This window comes from Macaca thibetana, chromosome 14 (genome assembly GCF_024542745.1).
Source record: "Macaca thibetana thibetana isolate TM-01 chromosome 14, ASM2454274v1, whole genome shotgun sequence".
NCBI lineage: Eukaryota > Metazoa > Chordata > Mammalia > Primates > Cercopithecidae > Macaca > Macaca thibetana.
The window spans coordinates 7,217,229-7,237,013 of record NC_065591.1 but is presented as its reverse complement, the minus strand read 5'-3'; the positions used below and the strand labels follow the sequence as shown (position 1 = coordinate 7,237,013).

The 19,785-nt window shown below is 48.6% G+C and overlaps 2 protein-coding genes across 4 annotated transcripts in view; one reads left to right on the top strand and one right to left on the bottom strand.

Annotated features, from left to right (window-relative positions):
• Positions 1-864: 864 nt before the first annotated feature.
• LOC126935417 (nematocyst expressed protein 3-like) lies at positions 865-7,637 on the bottom strand. Its single transcript, XM_050756814.1, has 2 exons — positions 6,480-7,637; positions 865-1,937 (listed from the first exon to the last, which is right to left on the bottom strand). The coding sequence occupies exon 1, from the start codon at positions 7,587-7,589 to the stop codon at positions 6,930-6,932; it is 660 nt and encodes a 219-aa protein (XP_050612771.1). The 5' UTR covers positions 7,590-7,637; the 3' UTR covers positions 865-1,937; positions 6,480-6,929.
• A 749-nt stretch (positions 7,638-8,386) lies between these two features.
• Positions 8,387-19,785, top strand: part of KDM2A (lysine demethylase 2A) — a 152,797-nt gene continuing 141,398 nt past the window's right edge. For 2 of the 3 annotated variants that reach the window (XM_050756587.1, XM_050756586.1), the window contains exons 1-2: positions 9,051-9,291; positions 10,469-10,593. Coding sequence is in view for 1 of the 3 variants with exons in the window: in XM_050756585.1 (XP_050612542.1) it covers positions 10,552-10,593 (42 nt within the window). In the remaining 2 variants the exon portion in view is untranslated. Of the gene's footprint in view, positions 8,406-9,050; positions 9,292-10,468; positions 10,594-19,785 lie in introns of those variants that run through there. The other variant, XM_050756585.1, reaches the window with a different exon arrangement.

Genomic DNA, 19,785 nt, shown 5'->3' with positions numbered 1-19,785 from the left:
TAGCTGGGCGTGGTGGCAGGCACCTGTAATCCTAGCTACTCGGGAGGCTGAGGCAAGACAATCACTTGAACCCGGGAGGCGGAGGTTGTAGTGAGCCGAGATCACGCCAATGCACTCCAGCCTGAGTAACAGAACGAGACTCTGTCTCAAAATAAATAAAAAAATAAATAAAATAAAATATAAAATAAAATAAAATAAAGTAAAATAAAATAAAGATAACCTCCTGGCCAGGTGCAGAGGCTCATGCCTGTAATCCCAGCACTTTGGGAGGCAGGCCAATTTCTTGAGACCAGGATTTGGAGACCAGCCAGGGCAACAGGGCAACGACCCATCTCTACTAAAAATCCAAATACAAAAACTAGTCAAGTGTGGTGGCGTGTGCCTGTGGTCCCAGCTATTCAGGAGGCTGAGGTAGGAAGACTGATCATCTGAGCCTAGGAGGTGGAGAGTGCAGTGAGCTGAGAGTGCACCACTGCACTCCAGCCTGGGTGCCAGAGCGAGACCTTGTCTAAAAACAAAACAAACAAACAAAAAAGTTGCACTCTAACATGGACTCTAAAGTCGACATCCTGAACTGGAGACAGTAGAGGTAAGTGGAGCTCAAAGACAAAATCACAAGAGGAGCTGGAATAAAAACAGAGTGAAGAACTTGGCCTAAGATTCACATACCTCCTGGCTTGGTTTGCAGTAGTACAGGATTTGGTTTCTATCACTTCTATTCCAGCTGCAATGACAGCTGCAGGAACAGTTTCTCTGGAACGATTACTATTGCATCAACCTTCTCTGCTCCAGAACATATGTGCCTCTCTTACTCTCACAAATCCAAGCTTCTCTGCAGGACTCAATGCTCTCCAGCCTTCATACTCCTTCCCTCAAAAGCAACACTGCACTACTTTATTGGCCAATTCAATAAATATGAAGGAATGAGTGCCAACTATGCCTGGCACTGTTCTAGGCATTGGGGAATCCAGCAATGAACAAAACTTCCTGCCCCACGGGGCTTATATCCAATTGCAATTTGAAGACCAGTTCTTATGGTCTAAATTATCTTTCAGCAATTCACTGGAATGATGATTATTCTCTGAGTATGTCACATTTTTATGGTGTCCTTTCTTCAATATGAAGTCTTCGAAGGTAAAAGCCAAGGCTTCTAATTTTTCAAACCTCCTTTCTCTATCCAAGCACTTAATTTAGCATTGGGCACAGTGTACTCAGTAAGTACCCAAATCCTACATGTAGGAGAAAAAGAAAATGGAGAATGTATTGTACACTTAAAACTTTGTTAAAACAGTAAATCTCACATCAAGTGTTCTTACCACAATAAAATAAAAATAAATTTAAAAATAGGAGAACTGGCTGGGTGCAGTGGCTCATGCTTGTAATCCCAGGCACTTTGGGAAGTCAAAGCAGGAGTATCACATGAGGCCAGTAGTTCGAGACCAGCCGGGCAACATAGTGAGACCCTGTTTCTATGAAAAAAATTTAACAAGTAAAAATATTTTAAAAAATAGGAAAATCAGAAATCCTTTTTTTCTTTCTTTCTTTCTTTTTTTTTTTTTTTTTTTTTTTTTGAGATGGAAGTTTCACTCTTGTTGTCCAGGCTGGAATGCAATAGTGCAATCTTGGGTCACTGCAACCTCTGCCTCCCGGGTTCAAGCGATTCTCCTGCCTCAGCCTCCCAAGTAGCTGGGATTACAGGCATGAGCCACCATGCCCAGCTAATTTTGTATTTTTAGTAGAGACGGGGTTTCTCCATTTTGATCAGGCTGGTCTCGAACTCCTGACTTCAGGTGATCTGCCCACCTTGGTCTCCCAAAGTGCTGGGATTACAGGCATGAGCCGCTGCGCAAGGCCTCAGAAATCCTTTCTAAAATAAGTTGTCTTCTAGTTTCCAAAGGGTATTCATGTCCATTAGTCCATTTCACTCCACAACAATCCTAGGAGAAAACAGGACAGGAGTCACTACTTCTGTTTTATTTATACATATGTTATACATATATTTTAAATATATATGTTTTATATATTATATATATTTAAATACATATATATATAGGTTTTTTTTTGAGACAGAGTCTTGCTCTGTTGCCCAGGCTAGAGTGCAGTGGCATGATCTTGGCTCGCTGCAACCTCCACCCACCTCCCAGGCTCAAGTGATTCTCCTGCCTCAGCCTCCCGAGTAGCTGGGAATACAGGCATGTGCCACCGCACCCAGCTAATTTTTGTATTTTTAGTAGAGATGGGGTTTCACAATGTTGCCCAGGCTGGTCTTGAACTCCTGACCTCAGGTGATCCGCCTGCCTTGGTCTCCCAAAGTGCTGGGATTACAGGTGTAAACCACCGCGCCCGGCCTACTCTGTTTTATTAAAGAGAACTGAAGTTCTGACGGGCTCAGAACCTCTCACAAAGTGGCTGAAGGAACACCAGCTTTAGCAGAAACTGACGAAAGGTAGTGAATGCCCTTGAAGAAGATAAACAAAGATCAGTCTCACTGGGAGGGGCTAAACAGGCCTAAGTGCTTAAGCATTTGGTCCTTTGGGGAAATGGCTGGAGCCCCGCATGACTGTCACCACCAACCCAAGCTGGGAAGCTAGTGCAAGGTCGCAAAGAGACCCTGAAACCCCAGGGTGCCAGAAACTGCCCCCAGCAAGCAGGTGTAGCTGACACACAGGCTCTGCATCTTTGAGCTCCACGCCCAGGCACAGCAGGAAGTCCCACCCTTTTAGAAGTGAGAAGTGAGGGTGGCCTGGCCCCAAAGCAAAGCTAAGGCTGCTGAAGAACAGGTGGGTCTCAGACACTGCTGCAGTTGCCCCAACAGCCAAAGTTCACCCCAGCACTCAGGAGCAGTGGGTCTGCACAGCTGATGGTCACATACCTGGAAAAGCTGGCAGCAAGGAAGCACGGGGCCAGGGAGGGTGGTGGTCCCATGGTCCCAAGGAAAGGGTCAGCCACGTTCCATGCAAGAACCTCATGCGACATCCATGTCTGATGATCCAAGAATCTGCAGGGCATTTCTGCCTTTCATTTTTCTTCCCTGATCAATTCAGATTCAACTTCCAAACTTAAAAGAAAACTTTTGGCCAGGCGTGACAGCTCACGCCTGTAATCCCAGCACTTTGGGAGGCCGAGGCGGGTTGATCACGAAGTCAGGAAATTGAGGAGACCATCCTGCCTAACACGGTGAAACCCCATCTCTACTAAAAATACAAAAAAATTAGCCGGGCGCGGTGGCAGGCGCCTGTAGTCCCAGCTACTCGGGAGGCTGAGACAGGAGAATGGCGTGAACCCTGGAGGCGGAGCTTGCAGTGAGCCGAGATCGCACCACTGCACTCCAGCCTGGGCGACAGAGTGAGACTCCGTCTCAAAAAAAAAAAAAAAAAAAAAGAAAAAAGAAAAAAAGAAGACTTTCTATCATCACCCCCCAACACCATTTAACCCTAGGAGTTTTTTTTCTTTTTTTTTTTTTTTTTCCTGGGGTTGGGGGCGGGTGGAGGGATATGTTCAGGAAATGGTTAAGTAACACAATCAGAGAGCATGGGATTGAGGTGATGAAGGGCACCGAATGGATTCTAAAGGAAAGTGGGCAAGCCATTCAGTCAGATGATACTGGGCCAGGAGAGAGAGAATGAACATGGAGGAGGGGGTGGGCCAAATGACAGAAAGAAGGCTGGAGAGAAAGAGACTTCAGGAGGTAGGTGATGATGAGAAAGAGGCAGCTGGAGTCACGGAAGAGGGAAAAATAAAAAGTGGAGACACCAGGGTTGGGGGTTGGGGAGAGAAACCAGGAGTTAGGATAGGTAAGAGGGCCCGGTGCGGTGGTTCATGCCTGTAATCCCAGTACTTTGGGAGGCTGAGGGGCGCAGATCACCTGAGATAGGGAGTTTGAGACCAGCCTGGCCAACATGGTGAAACCCTGTCTCTACTAAAAACACAAAAATTAGCCAGGCATGGTGGTGGGTGCTTGTAATCCCAACTTCTCAGGAAGCTGAGGCAGGAGAATTGCTTGAACCCGGGAGATGGATGTTGCGGCGAGCCAAGATCATGCCATTGCACTCCAGGCTGGGTGACACAGTAAGACTGTCTAAAAATAAAAAAATTTAAAAAAATTTAAAAAGGGAGGGGGAAGAGAATCGAGGAATAAGTCATCACACTTAAGGTCTACGCAAACTCTTGACTCACATGAAAACTTCAAGTTTCTTAAATATTGAATCATCTTTACCTAAAACCTTCCCTTCTTTTTTTTTTTTTTTTAGAGATAGGGTCTCACTGTCACTCAGGCTGAAGTGCAGTGGCATAGTCATAGTTCATTGTAACCTCCAACTCCTGGACTCTAGCAATCCTCCACCTCAGCCTCTTTTTTTGTTTTTGATTTGTTTTGTTTTGTTTTGTTTTGAGACAGAGTCTCCCCCTGTTGCCCAGGCTAGAGTACAATGGCGTGATCTCGGCTCCCTGCAACCTCGGCCTCCCGGGTTCAAACGGTTCTTCCTGCCTCAGCCTCCCGAGTAGCTGGGATTACAGGCACGTACCACCACACCCAGCTATTTTTTGTATTTGTAGTAGAGACGAGGTTTCACCACATTGACCAGGCTGGTCTCAAACTTTTGACCTCATGATCCGCTTGCCTCGGCCTCCCAAAGTGTTGGGATTACAGGTGTGAGCCACGGCACCCGGCCAAAGCTTTTTAACCACTGGTTATGCTACCTCCTGGGGAATCTTCACAACCAACTTCTCTATTTTAGTTTAGACCTACACTGTTTGGGACATCTTTACTTCCTCCTTAACATTTAAGGATAAACTGGAAATAGTTTAGCTTAACCAGACTAAAGAGTTCTCTTTTCGCACCGTAAAGTCTCCCAAAAGAAATGGGTGAGCCAGGCGTGGTGGCGGACACCTGTAATCCCAGCTACTTGGAGGTTGAGGTGGGAGAATTGCTTGAACCCAGGAGGTGAAGGTTGCAGTGAGCCGAGATTGAGCCACTGCACTCCAGCCTGGGCAACAAGAGCAAAACTCCATCCCAAAAAAAAGAAAAGAAAAGAAAATAAGAGAAAAGAAAAGGGTGACTGGATTTTGACTCTCAGCATTTGTCGGGTCTTAGCTTTGCTCAAAAAGGCAGGGATTTATTAATATCTTATTAAGGTACCAATTTATTTCAGCCAGGGACCCTGTTCTCAGTGCCTCTAGAATGCATTATTTCCTTTTTCCCATATACCATTGTCAGGGTTGAAGCCATAGAGTTCACAGTTCTGGTGGCCTTCTTGGGGAATCCCCCAAGCTCTATTCTCCCTGCAAATGGCTGTTTTAGACCAATGCAGTGAGCCTCACAGATCTGTCTTTGCCAATCAGAGCCACTGTGATGGTGGGAGGAATCACCAGCCATCTGTCTATCTCTTATCTCACCCTGCATATCTGCTCTGGAATATTAACAAAGCCTGCCTGTGGAGAAACCATTGTGTATATCTGTTTAAATGTCCCATTCCCCCAACGCAGACTAGTTAACAAATGGTTTTCTACTGGAAAAGAGCTGGCTGCAATCTGACAAATCTTGCTCTACTTGCAGTCCCATTCAAAATAAGTACTACTATTACTGTTCTAGAGCCTTTTTTTGAGGGGGGGCGAGGGGGTGGAGTCTTGCTCTGTAGCCCAAACTGGGTGCATTAGCGCCATCTCGGCTCACTGCAACCTCCACCTCCTGCATTCAAGTGATTCTCCTGCGTCAGCCTCCCAAGTAACTGGGATTATAGGCATGCACCACCATGCCCAGCTAATTTTGTTTGTTTTTTTTTTTTTTAGTAGAGCCGGGGTTTTGCCACGTTGGCCAGGCTGGTCTTGAACGCCTGACCTCAGGTGATCCACCTGCCTTGGCTTCCCAAAGTTCTGGGATTACAGGTGTAAGCCACTGTGCCCAGCCTGGTCTAAAGCCTTTCTAGGTTTCCTTCCAGCATGCCCACATGAGTTAAACTTGGAGGTATCTGTTCGCCAAGGGTGTGCAACTTACCTTGAGGGTTAATTACTTAAGGGGGTCTGAATGTTAAGAAAAAGGGCAAGACCAAGTTGAGCTACTCCTAGAGACTTTCTCTTTTCCGCCAAGTATTCCCTGGGTTATAAGGGTGAGTAGGAAGGAAATAAAGCTGTTTATTTTGCAAATAGCAACAAGGCCCAACACTTAATCTGACAATGGCAAAAGCTTTCTCTCCTGCTTAAAAAACAAACGAAACAAGCTGCTAACTTTTCCTATACCTACAGAGAGCCAGATGCCTATGGGACCATATCTGGTAGCACCAGTGTGAGAGACTGCTGCTTTTAAAATATATTTTACCACAGTCGGAAAGATTTAAAGAGACTTTAGATCTGATACAGTTTCTGTGATTATCTATTTTGTATCAGTGCTCTGAAAATCTAAGAAGTCTGAACAAAACTGGTATCAAAATAAAGAATATTTCCCAGTGACTAGAATGCAAGAGGATGGTATCTTATGAACAAACCTTTTTAGCTGTTTGTGAGATGTTTCAGTCGGCTGTTGGAGTCATTATGCAAGCTCTTTAACCTTTCTATACTTCAGTTGTCTATCTTTAAAATGGATATAGCGCTAACAGGCACTTCAGCTTGTCTCCTAAGGATGTTGTGAAACAAAGCAGAGAATGTCTGTACAAACTCCCCAAGTTCCGCATGCAGAAAAACCTTCTGTGGTAATAAATAATAATACCTTGCACTGACGTAGCGCTTTTACCTTGGAGTTCAAGCCTTGATAGAATTAGAAGGTATCATTATTTTAATTGTCTCGCTAACGTCCTCCTGAAAGGGTTGATGGCTGTTTATGCAGGTTACATGATTCACTCCATGCCCTACCTCTCTGCTCCATTCCCTGCTTCCAGGAGTCAGAACCTGAAGAGTGGGAAACCAAGGCAGGGAGAAAAAGATTTGTGTGACACCGCTCAACAAGGGCGTAGTGGAGCCAGTAGTGCCAACCCCGATGTGTAACGCCCCAGCCACCATCCTTTGTGGGATTTAGAATTTAAACGGGCCCCAGAGCAAGAGATTGGCTGGGGAAATGCCCGGATCGCGGCTGGGCTGCTCGCATGGCATTGCTCGGGTACCTCCGGCCGGGCTCCGTCGACGTTCGGAGCCTGCTGGCCCGTCGGGCAGCTGTCGGGCTGCGGGAGCCGGTCCGTGGGCAGGGCCGGCGCAGCTCGGGCGGCCGCTGCCCCGTCGCTGACCCCCGCGCGAAGCTGCGCGCACCAAGAGGAGACATCTTCCCGGTCGGGCCTCCCGCGCCCGCCACGGCCCGGGGCGGCAGGGTCGGGCCGGGGGCCGGGGGCGGCCCGCGCACCCCTCCGTGGGGGGCGCCCCGACTCGCCGGGGGCGGGGTCACGTCCCACCCGGGCCGCCGGGGGCACCGGCGCGGCGGAAAGCTGAGCGTGGCCGAGGAGCGGGGGCTTCCTGGGCCACCTCGCCAGGCGCCTCCGGCCGGCGGTGGGCGCGCCGGCCGCCGCCGCCCCCGGGCCGTCGCGGAGACCGTTCCTGCGCCGGGTACCTGTGGACGCCCTTGTTAAGCGCCTGCAGCTCCCCCAGGGAGCCGAGCCCAGGACAGACATGCTACTCCTGTTTCCTGCCCCTTCGGAGCGACGAGCAGTGGGTGAGGCGGGGCCAGGCCGCTGCACCGAGGAGCCCCCGGGCCCAGGGCGGACGGGCCCCGTGGCGGCGGCGCCGGGGCCTGCCTAGGGATGGCGGGCAGGCCGGCCTCGGCCCACCGGCCGGCACGCGAAGGGAAGGCAGCCGGCGGCCATGCACCCCTTCCCTGCGCCCTCTCGCCCTGGGCAGGCCTGAGCCGGGAGCCCAGGTCGCGCAGGCCCAGCCCGGCGACCTGACCCCGGGAGACCCTGCTTTGAGGCGGGCATCGGTTGCCCTGGCTCAGGCCTCCCGGCCCTCAGGTTGTGTGACTGTGATGGGCCGCCTGGGGCCGAGGGCGGTTGAAGGGGAAGGGGGCGCATGTCTCTCACTGCTTGGGGGGGTGATATGCTTTGTAGGGGGTCGGGGGGGGGTCACCACCCTCCCAAGGGGGGTGGGGGAGGGCGACCGGCGCAGCTGGCCGCGAGGGGCGGGGTCACAGAGGCGAAGTGTGTGTGAGGGTGCGTGGGGGGAGGGCGCGCGGAGGAGGATCGGTGCCCTTCGCGCAGGCGCGAGCAGCCGGCCGGGCCCGAGCCCTGGAAGAACGCCGACGGGGAGCGGGGGCGGCGGGCGGCCGGCGGGCGGGCGGGCGGGCGGCCTGACGCGAGGGGGCGCAGGGAGCGGCGTCGGCGTCGCGGGGCGCGGGCGATTCGAGGCCGACGCATCCGCGCGTGCGCGCGCCGGCGGTGTGTCCGCGTTAGAGGGGAGTGACGCGTGCGCGTTCACGCGCGCCCGGGAGAGCGGTAAGAAGCGCAGGGAGGCCTGAAGGGGGTGGGGGGTGGAGAGGCGAGCTGGAGGAGGGGTGGGGAGGTGGCGCCTGCGCAGTGCGCCTCGGAGGAGCTGTGTGTATGTGAGAGTCTGACGGGTTCAAAATGGCGGCTGCTGCTTCAGCGGCTCCTCCTGTGTGAGGGAAACAACACCCCTCCCCGGCAGCGGCGGCGGCGGCTCGCGGAGCACCTTCCCGGCGGCTGGGCCTGTCGCCGCTCTGTCTTTCCTGGGCAGGGGGCGCTCCGGGAGGAGGGGCAACGCCAGGGGGCCCATCCCCCGGAATCCCTCCTCTGCGACTGGGGAGTAGCCAGGGGGCTCGTCCCGCAGCGCGGAGCCGGAGCTGAGGGGGAGACGCGAGGGGAGCCAGGGCCCCCAACCCGGCGTGCCGCGCCGCTCCCGCCCTGTCCGCCCCCCGGGGCCGGGGCCCGCGTTCCGGGGGGCCGGGGCGGCGCGGGGAGCCTCGGGCCGGCCGGTCTCAGCTGATCGGCCGCTGCTCCCGGAGGCGACCAGCCCCTGCTGGCCGAGGGCACGGCGAGGAGGGCGCTCCCTGCGCCCGGGGCCGGCCCGGGGCTCGGGCCCGGGCTGCTGACCACTGGCCCGGGGGAGGCGGGGGCGCCCCGGGCTCGGCGCCGAGGGGTCGCGCTCGCCTCTCCTGACGCCTCCGACTCCCGGTCTCCAAAGCCAGAAGAGGAGGTTTGATTCAGCAACTGTTTGCTCCCTTTTCCTGGTCGCTCTGACCCTCTCTGGATACTGGGTTGATCCACGGAAAAACCGAAGACGACGTTTGGGATTTAATTATTCCTCTCAGCTTTGGAATCTTTTACTTCTCACTTGGACAAGAACTCAAGAGCAGAATCTCCGGTGAGTTTCCCCCTCCCCCCTCATTTGGAAGTTTGGTTGACTGTGTTATCCAAAGACTGAATGTAAAGTTTCTATTTCTTTTTCCGATGGGTGAACCATTGAAACGCCTTTTCCTGGGGGAGCCCAGCGACATTCGCCCTTTTTCCTCTCCGGCCCTGGCTGCTCCAAGCCCGGGTGGTCGTCGCCCAGGGGGTGCAAGCACGGTTTCCCTCCGGACTTGGGGCCAGGGCTTCCTCCGGGAGGGCTCTGCCACCAACTGCTCTCGCAAACTGTGTCATCGGGTCCTCTGGTCTCGTAGCAGTTTTGAAAGGATGCTGTTAACGTGGCTGTAATGTACTGACAAAAACGGGGGGAACCTGCGTTCTCAATGGAAGCCATTATCCACGAGAATATTTAGAAAAAAGGAAACCCTTTCTTGGTATTGCCGATTGACCGTCGCGCCGGCCGGTCTTTTATTGCATTTTTGGACAAGATGTATTTTCCTCGTATCCATAGATGCGATCGTTTGTTTTATTACTTTATCCAAAAAGATCAGATGGAATTTTGGTCCTTGATTTGCGCCTCTGAAATTTGTTTCGGAGTTGTGCACATCTTGTGTTGGGGTGGAGGGTAGATTTGAGAATGAAAAGACCCGGGGAGTCTAGAAAGGAAAGCGACGATTGTGCACGGCCTTACGGGAGGGGTATGGGAAATTGTTTTGGGGTCATTTAAATCCTAATTTCTTGTCCTCTTTTTACATAGTCTGCCCTTCTTTCCTTTAGTTTCTGATTACTGGTGAGAGAGAACTAATTTGGTTAGGATTGGGATTAGTTCAGTGGTGTTTCACCTGGTCAGCTCTCTAGAGATAAAAGTCCTGAGCTTTTTTTTTCTTGCTGATGCTGTCACGAAGGGGATCCTTGCTAGTGGCAATCCTGTGGGGAGAAACTAGTGGTGTGGCCCATCCACAAGGAACTGAAACCAACATCTCGTTTCGTCTAGGCCTCCGACAGTTGTAATGTGATTAATGTTGAACAAGACATGGAACCACTTGCCCAAAAGCAGAAAGGTCCCAAACTCATGAAGAGGAACCTGATTTTTCAGAGAACCTTTATCAGTTACCTTAAATACTCCTTTCCGTGAACAGAAAGCACAAGTTTGAGAATGAGTTCTCATTTATGCTTGTATCATTATTCTTTAGTGTTGCAATCTGGTTCCTAAGGAGGAAGAGGAAGGCAGCCCTGGAGTGGTTTCTTTACAGTAATTTCGACAGAAGAGTGAGAGATGGAACCCGAAGAAGAAAGGATTCGTTACAGCCAGAGATTGGTTAGTATTTTCTCCCCCCACCACACCCTCCAGTTTTGAAGTAGGATAACTGTTTTGTTTCCATTTGTGAATATACTGTGAATCTGTGATTAAAACTTTTCAGGTGACTTTTCTGTGCACCAGAGGAGGGGGAAAGGTGTATTAATATTGAATTTGGCTTTTGGCCAAAAATATTTTATGTTTTATATATTTATCCTGTTTGGAAATGGAGTTCTATGTAGCCTTTAGCTTTTATAGAAACCATTGTATACCCAAGGATTTTGTGGATTACAATGTGACAAAGATTCCTAATTTTACAATACTGACATTGTAATACACCTGATTAAGTTAGATTATAAATTTTGGGGGCAAAGCTGTTTGAGGAAGGATAGTTGAATACATTTTTTAAGATTTGATTTGTGACTTTGAGCTGGGGAGTAGAACTATGAATTATTCTCTTTTGTTTTATAAATTAACACTTTGGTAGCTTTGAAGGGTTGTTGGGATTGATTGAAGACAGGTAGAATACTGGATGCTGATAAAGTTCTGTGTTTTGGGAGGAATGTATGAGATGATGTTGAAAGAAATTTTAGACATGATTTGAAAGGATTAGCTTATATCTGTATACGAACACTTGGATCCTTTAAGCCATATTTTCCTCTTAAGGTTTCCCTATTGGAGTTTAAGAATTCAATTTTTGTTTTTCTTAGCCAAAGAGAGCTTTATTAATAGTCTCACAGTATTAATAAAAACTTGAATTTGTGTTTGAAGAGTGGGCAATGAGGAAAGCCACAGAATTGTATGTAGTATGTGAAATTTGCTGAACTGAAAGGCCTAGAAGATTACTAAAGGAATTTATGGTGGTTTTATTTGGCTCTGCATTTTAGATTGAATTTAGGAGAAAACGAATGGTTCTCCAATACATTTTCTAGTGATCCTTACTCTTTTTGAGAAAAGACTTATTATTTATTTTTATTGAGATCGAGTCTTACTCTATCGCCCAGGCTTGGAGTGCAGCAGCGTGGTCTGAGCTCACCGCAACCTCCGCCTCCCGGGTTCAAGTGATCCTCCTGCCTCAGCCTCCGAAGTAGCTGGGACTGTAGTTACAGGCCACTACGCCCAGCTAATTTTTGTATTTTTAGTAGAGAATGGGGTTTTACCATGTTGGCCAGGAAGATCTTGATCTCCTGACCTCGTGATCCACCCGCCTTGGCCTCCCAAAGTGCTGGGATTACAGACGTGAGCCACTGTACCTGGCCATGGCCTGTTTTTTATTTTTATTTATTTATTTTTATTTTTATATTGATTGATTGAGGCAGGGTCTGGCTCTGTTGCCCAGGCTGGAGTGCAGTGGCGTGATCTCTGCTCACTGCAAGCTCTGCCTCCCGGGTTCACGCCATTCTCCTGCCTCAGCCTCCTGAGTAGCCAGGACTATTGCGCCCGGCTAATTTTTTGTACTTTTAGTGGAGACGGGGTTTCACCATGTTAGGCAGGATGGTCTCGATCTCCTGACCTTGTGATCTGCCCACCTCGGCCTCCCGAAGTGCTGGGATTACAGGCGTGAGCCACCGTGCCCGGCCTTTTATTTTTTTTTTTATTTTTTATTTTTTTATTTTTATTTATTTATTTTTTTTTTGAGACGGAGTCTTGCTCTGCCACCCAGGCTGGGGTGCAGTGGCCGGATCTCAGCTCACTGCAAGCTCCGCCTCCCAGGTTTACGCCATTCTCCTGCCTCAGCCTCCCGAGTAGCTGGGACTACAGGCGCCCGCCACCTCACCCGGCTAGTTTTTTGTATTTTTTAGTAGAGACGGGGTTTCACCGTGTTAGCCAGGATGGTCTCGATCTCCTGAGCTCGTGATCCGCCCGTCTCGGCCTCCCAAAGTGCTGGGATTACAGGCTTGAGCCACCGCGCCCGGCCCAGCCTTTTATTTTTATTTTCATAGACAGGATCTTGCTCTGCCCAGGGTGAAGTTCAGTGGTGTGATTATAACTCACTGTAGTCTCAAATTATTGGGCTCAAGCAATCTTCCATTCCAGCCTCCTGAGTAGCTGGGACTACAGTCATGTGCCACCATGCCAGGCTAATTTTCAGATTTTTTTTTTTTTTTTTCTTAGAGACGGGGTCTTGCTATGTTGCCCATGCTAGTCTTGAACTCCTGGCCTTAAGCAATCCTCCCACCTTGGCATCACAAAGTGCTGGGATTACAAGCGTGAGCCACAGTACCTGGCATATTTATTTATTTGTTTTGTGACTGCTAGAAAGGCTTGGTGTATATTGGGAAGTATATATTCAGCATGCATATATTCCGGTGAGCCTAATTTCAGAGATTTGTCTCGTTCCCAATTCATGTGTTGAGATTATAATTCTTCATCTCTAACTTTGTAGAAATTAAGCGTATCCATAGTGCAATATTGTATCATTGTGATATATATATATTTTACATTTCTTGAATTAAACTTTTCTTTGGGAACAGAAAAAGAGACGATGCCATAAAACTCCTTTCCCAGGTAGTTATTGCTATATGGAATTCACTTTTATCATGTCAAGTTGTTAGGTAGGTATCTAAGGGATTTTGCAGTCCAGACTTTAAAGGAAGAGCCTTTCTAGCAAGCAAAACTTTTCACTTTTTTTTTTGAGACGGAGTTTCACTCTTGTCACCCAGGCTGGTGTCCATTGGCACTATCTCTGCTTACTACGACCTCTTCCTCCTGGGTTCAAGTGATTCTCCTGTCTCAGCCTCCAGAGTAGCTGAGATTACAGGTGCCTACCACCACACCTGGCTGATTTTTGTATTTTTAGTAAAGGCAGGGTTTCACCTTGTTGGCCAGGCTGGTCTCGAACTCCTGACCTCTGGTGATCCGCCTGCCTCAGCCTCCCGAAGTGCTGGGATTACAGGCATGAGCCACTGCGCCCGGACTTTTGGGTTTTGTTGTTTGTTTTGAGAACGAGTCTTACTCTGTTGCACAGGCTGGAGTGCAGTGGCACTATCGGGGCTCACTTACAACCTCTGGCTCCCAGGTTCAGGTGATTCTCCTGCCTCAGCATCCCGAGTAGCTGGGACTACAGGTGCCTGCCACTACACCCAGATAATTTTTCTATTTTTAGTAAAGATGGAATTTCACCATGTTGGCCAGGCTGGTCTCGAACTCCTGACCTCAAATGATCTACCCACATCGGCCTCCCAAATTGCTGGGATTACAGGTGTGAGCCACTGTGCCTGGCTTCACTTCTTTTATTTTCTTTTATTTTATTTTTTTGAGACAGAGTCTCACTCTCGCCCAGAGTGCAATGGCGCGATCTTGGCTCACTGCAACCTCTGCCTCCCGGGTTCAAACGAGTCTCCTGCCTCAGCTTCCCGAGTAGCTGTGATTACAGGCGCCTGCCACCATACCCGGCTAATTTTTTTGTATTTTTAGTTGAGACGGGGTTTCGCTACATTGGCCAGGCTGGTTTCGAACTCCTGACCTCAGGTGATCTACCCACTTCAGCCTCCCAAAGTGCTGGGATTACAGGTGTAAGCCACTGCACCTGGCCCACTTTTTTTTTTTTTTTTTTTTTTTTTTTTTTAAAAAAAAAACAAGGTAGGGAGGTATAGTGGGAAGGAGAGACAAGTACTCTTGACTTTTGTCTTGGCAAGATTTTTTTTTTTCTTTTTTTCTTTAAGTTGTAAGGTGATTGCTACCTGTTGCATACATTAACCCTTAACTAGCATATGTTTTCTTTTGTTTAATGTGCTATCTTAGCAGTGTTTGTGTAAGAGGGCACATTATATATTTGGAGGGAACTTTCTTTTTTTTTTTTTTTTTTTTTTTTTTTGAGACGGAGTTTTGCTCTGTGGCCCAGGCTGGAGTGCAGTGGCGCGATCTCAGCTCACTGCAAGCTCCACCTCCCGGGTTCACACCATTCTCTTGCCTCAGCCTGAGTAGCTAGTACTACAGGCACCCGCTGCCACGCCTGGCTAGTTTTTTGTTTTTTATATTTTTTAGTAGAGGCAGGGTTTCACCATGTTAGCCAGGATGGTCTCAATGTCCTGACCTCGTGATCCGCCTGCCTCGGCCTCCCAAAATGGTGGAATTACAGGCGTGAGCCACTGCGCCTGGCCTGGAGGGAACTTTCCTATTTGTTGTTTTTTTTTTTTTTTGAGACGGAGTCTCTCTCTGTCGCCCAGGCTGGAGTGCAGTGGCCGGATCTCAGCTCACTGCAAGCTCCGCCTCCTGGGTTTACACCATTCTCCTGCCTCAGCCTCCCGCGTAGCTGGGACTACAGGCGCCCGCCACCTCGCCCGGCTAGTTTTTTCTATTTTTTTTAGTAGAGACGGGGTTTCACCGTGTTAGCCTGGATGGTCTCGATCTCCTGACCTCGTGATCCGCCCGTCTCAGCCTCCCAAAGTGCTGGGATTACAGGCTTGAGCCACCGCGCCCGGCCTTCTTATTTTTTTTTTTTTTTTTTTTTTTTTTCCTTTTTTTGAGATAGGGTCTGTCTTTGTCGCCCAGTCTAGAGTGCAGTGGCGTGACCACAGGGCATAGAAGCCTCAACATCCTGGTCTCAAGTGATCTTCCCACGTCAGCTTCCCAGGTAGCTAGGACTACAACCCTGTGCCACCATGCCTTGCTAATTTTTGTATTTTTTTGTAGAGGTAGGGTTTTGCCATGTTCCGAAGGCTAGTCTTGAACTCCTGGGCTCAAACGATCTGCCCACCTTGGCCTCCCAACAAGTCATTTTTGGAAAAAAAAAATCAGAAATAACTAGTTAAGGGCTGGGTGTGGTGACTCACGCCTATAATCCCATCACTTTGGGAGGCCTAGGCAGGAGGATCACCTGAGGTCAAGAGTTTGAAACCAGCCTGGCCAACATGGTGAAACCCTATCTCTACTAAAAATACAAAAATTAGCTGGGCACTGGGGGTGGTGGTTCGTGCCTGTAATCCTAGCTACTGGGGAGGCTGAGGCAGGAGAATTGCTTGAACTTGGGAGGTGGAGGTTGCACTGAGCTGAGATTGCGCCACTGCACTCCAGCCTGGGTGACAGTGAGACTCCATCTCAAAAAAAAAAAAAAAAAAATTAGCCGGGCGTGGTGTAGGGTGCCTGTAATCCCAGCTACTCAGGAGGCTGAGTCAGGAGAATCACTTGAACCTGAGAGGCAGAGGTTGCAGTGAACCGAGATCACACCATTGCACTCTGGCCTGGGTGACTGAGCAAGACTCCGCCTCAAAAAAAAAAAAAAAAAAGGCCAAGGGCCCTGTCTCATGCCTGTAATCCCAGAACTTTGGGAGGCCGAGGCGGGCCCATCACCTGAGGTTGGGAGATTGAGACCAGCCTGACACAACATGGAGAAACCCCTTCTCTCCTGAAAATACAAAATTAACCGAGTGTGGTGGTGCATGCCTGTAATCCCAGCTACTAAGGAGGCTGAGGCAGGAGAATCACTTGAACCCACGAGACAGGTTGCGCTGAGCCAAGATCATGCTGTTGTACTCCAGCCTGGGGAACCAGAGCAAAACTCCATTAAAAAAAAAAAAAAAAAAAAGGAATAGTTTTAAAAAATTGTTTTTTGCCAGTTATGGTGACTCACACCTATACTCCCAGCACTTTGGGAGGCCGGGGAGGGAGGATTACTTGAGTGCAGGAGTTTGAGACCAGTCTGGGCAACATAGACCCCCATTTCTCACACAAAGATTGTTTTTTGGCTGGGCGCGGTTGCTCAGGCCTGTAATCCCAGCAGTTTGGGAGGCCGAGGTGGGTGGATCACTTGAGGTCAGGAGTTTGAGACCAGCCTGACCAACAAGGTGAAACCCTGTCTCTACTAAAAATACAAAAATTAGCCGGGCGTGGTGGCAAGCGCCCGTGGTCCCAGCTACTCAGGAGGCTGAGACAGGAGAATTGCTTGAACCCAGGAGGTGGAGGTTGCAGTGAGCTGAGATGGCACCACTGCACTCCAACCTGGGTGACAGAGCGAGACTCTGTCTCAAAAAAAAAAAAAAAAAAGAAAAAAAAAAAAAGGGTTGTTTTTCCAAGCTTCGTTATTTACCTATTACATGTGGAAAAGAAATGCGCCTTTGAAGATGGTGTATATGTGTAGATTTGGAACGTAAGCTACACTTTCTGGAACTAGAATATTTTACATTGTTGGAGTTGAACAGCTAGGAATTGACAAGGGTGTATAAACAATGGCTTCTCTTAAACAAGACTTAATTTTTTTTTAGGTAATGAAAATATTAGTACTTTTGTATATAGATTGCCAGAACAAAGCCAGATCTCTGAGGCGAGTTTGTATACCTGAGGAGGTACTCAAGTGGGAGGGATAGAAGCTTCCTTTTGATGCCGGGGTGGGTTGTTCTGAGGTAACAATGATTTATTTCTGTATTTCTTTTTTTTTTTGGAGACAGGGTATTACCCTGTTGCACAGGCTAGAGTGCAGTGGCGTGATCACAGCTCATTGTAGCTTCAACCGCCTGGCTTAAGTGATCCTCCCATCTCAACATGGGACTGTAGCTGGAACTACAGGCATGTGCCACCATACCTGGCTAATTTTTAATTTTTTCTGTAAAGGCAGGCTCTCCCTGCTCAGGCTGTTCAGGCTGGTCTGGTTTTTTTTGCTCAGTCTGGTCTTGAACTCCCAGACTCAAGTGATCCACCTTGGCTTCCCAAAGTGCTGGGATTACAGGTGTGAGCCACTATGCCTGGTGTGCTTGTCAATCTTGATGAAATTGAGAGCTTTTAGCACTTTCGTCTAGCAAAAAAAATAAAAAGCAAATGGAGAGCTTTTCTAAAAGATGTTTTTATATTATCACATATTCAATCCTGTTAACTTGTCTTACATATAATTCTCTATGAAATAGCTAAATCATTTATCTGTTGCAAGGAACTGGGGCCGCTGAAACTCTGGTAATAGTCCCACCTTTCCTTGGGTTACCCTTGAAAGTGTCTCCCCAAATTCAGCAGCGATTACCAGATTATCTTTTTTTAAATTTAATTTTTTTTTTTTTTTTGAGGTGGAGTTTTGCTCTTGTTGCCCAGGCTGTAGTGCAATGGTGCAATCTGGGCTCACCGCAACCTCCCCCTCTGGGGTTCAAGCGATTCTCCTGCTTCAGCCTCCAAGTAGCTGGGATTACAGGCATGCATCACTGTGCCCGGCTAATTTTGTATTTTAAGTAGATATGGGGTTTCACGACGTTAGCCAGGCTGGTTTCAAACTCCTGACCTCAGGCGATCTGTCCTCCTGGGCCTCCCAAAGTGCTGGGATTACAGGCGTGAGCTACTATGCCTGGCCCTTTTTTTTTTTTCTTTTCTATACGGGGTCTTACTCTGTTACCCAGGCTAGAGTGCAATGGCACTACCACTGCAGCATCAGCCTCCCCAGGTGATCCTCTTACCTCAGTCTCCTGAGTGGCTTGGACCACAGATACATGCCACCACACCTGGCTTATTTTTAAAATCTTTCTAGAGACAGGTTTTCACTTGTTGCCCAGGCTGGTCTTGAACTCCTGGGCTTAGGTGATCCTCTCTCCTGCCTGGAGGCCTCTCCAGCCTCCCCAGGTCTTGGGATTATAAGTGTGAGCCACTGTACCTGGTCCCCCTTCCCACCCTGAGGTCTTTTTGACTGGGAATGGACTAAGTAAAATAGAATATTTATTTTAAGCCTTTTTTTTTTCTAGTATGAAAGTATAACGTTAACTAGAAAAAATTATATGTGGTCTACATTGTTGAATTAGTTTATTTCTAATTATTTTATGAGGTTTAGTCTTTAGTCTGTGTTGGTAGAGAGCACACTGGTCTCATTGTTGCGGCCTCCCTCCTAATAAATGTAGGAAAAACTTGACCATTTTTGAGTGATTCAAAAATGCAGATAATGATGGAGCTAATTTTTATTCTTACATGTCAGTCTTCCACAGTAAGCTATATTTTGGGCCCGTAGAATGAGGGTTATATTTAAGCCCTATCATTTTCTGTTTTATTTTGCTGAGCACTAATCACTACTGTACTTTGTGTATAGCTTCCCACTAGAGTATAAGCTCCTTGAAAGTTGGGACGTCATTTTTGTTGATGCTATGTGCTAGATGCTTCAAATAGGGCCTAACACATAGCAAGTGCTGAATAAGTATTTGTCGATATTGTTGAAAGCCCTAATATATGCTCTTTTTTGCTACCAATTTTCTTGAATGCCAGTAGTAAGCCACTAGAGTGGAGGAGGGTCTGGATGCAGTGGCTCACACCTGTGGTCCCAGCTACTCAGGAGGTTGAGGCAGAAGTATCACTTGAGCCCAGGGGCTTAAGGCTGTGGTGAGCTATGACTGTGCCAGTGCACTCCAGCTTGGGCTACAGAGCAAGACCCTGTCTCTAAAAAAATTAATAAATTAGAATAGAGGACACTTTGGCAGGTAGGGATGAGGAGGATATCTGGATATTGGGTCTTGCAGCGTAGATAAGAACCAGAGACCTAAACTGTAACAAATAAAAACGTATGCGTAGCACACATCTCAGAATACCACATTGATGGTATTTGGTATTCGGACTGTTAGAACAAATAATAAAGTGTCTAGTTGACTTTAAAAGTTTAGTGTGGCCAGATGTGGCTTACACCTGTAATCCCAGCACTTTGAGAGGCCAAGGGGAGTAGATTGCTTGACGTCAGGACTTCAAGACCAACCTGACCAACATGGTGAAACCCTGTCTCTACTAAAAATACAAAAATTAGCCGGGCATAGTGGCACCACATGCCTGTAATCCCAGCTACCCAGGAGGCTGAGACAGGAGAATCGCTTGAACTTGTGAGGCAGAGGTTGCCGTCAGCTGAGATCATGCCACTGCACTCCAGCCTGGGTGACAGAGAGAGACTCCGTCTCAAAAAATTAAAAAAAAAAAAAAAAAAAAGTGGCCGGGCGCGGTGGCTCAAGCCTGTAATCCCAGCACTTTGGGAGGCCGAGGTGGGTGGATCACGAGGTCAGGAGATCGAGACCATCCTGGCTAACATGGTGAAACCCCGTCTCTACTAAAAATACAAAAAACTAGCCAGGCGTGGTGGCGGGCGCCTGTAGTCTCAGCTACCTGGGAGGCTGAGGCGGGAGAATGGCGTGAACCCGGAAGGCGGAGCTTGCAGTGAGCCGAGATCACGCCACTGCACTCCAGCCTGGGAGACACAGCGAGACTCCGTCTCAAAAAAAAAAAAAAAAAAAAAAAAAAAGTAAAGTTTAGTCTGAGTTTTAAGCTCTCCTA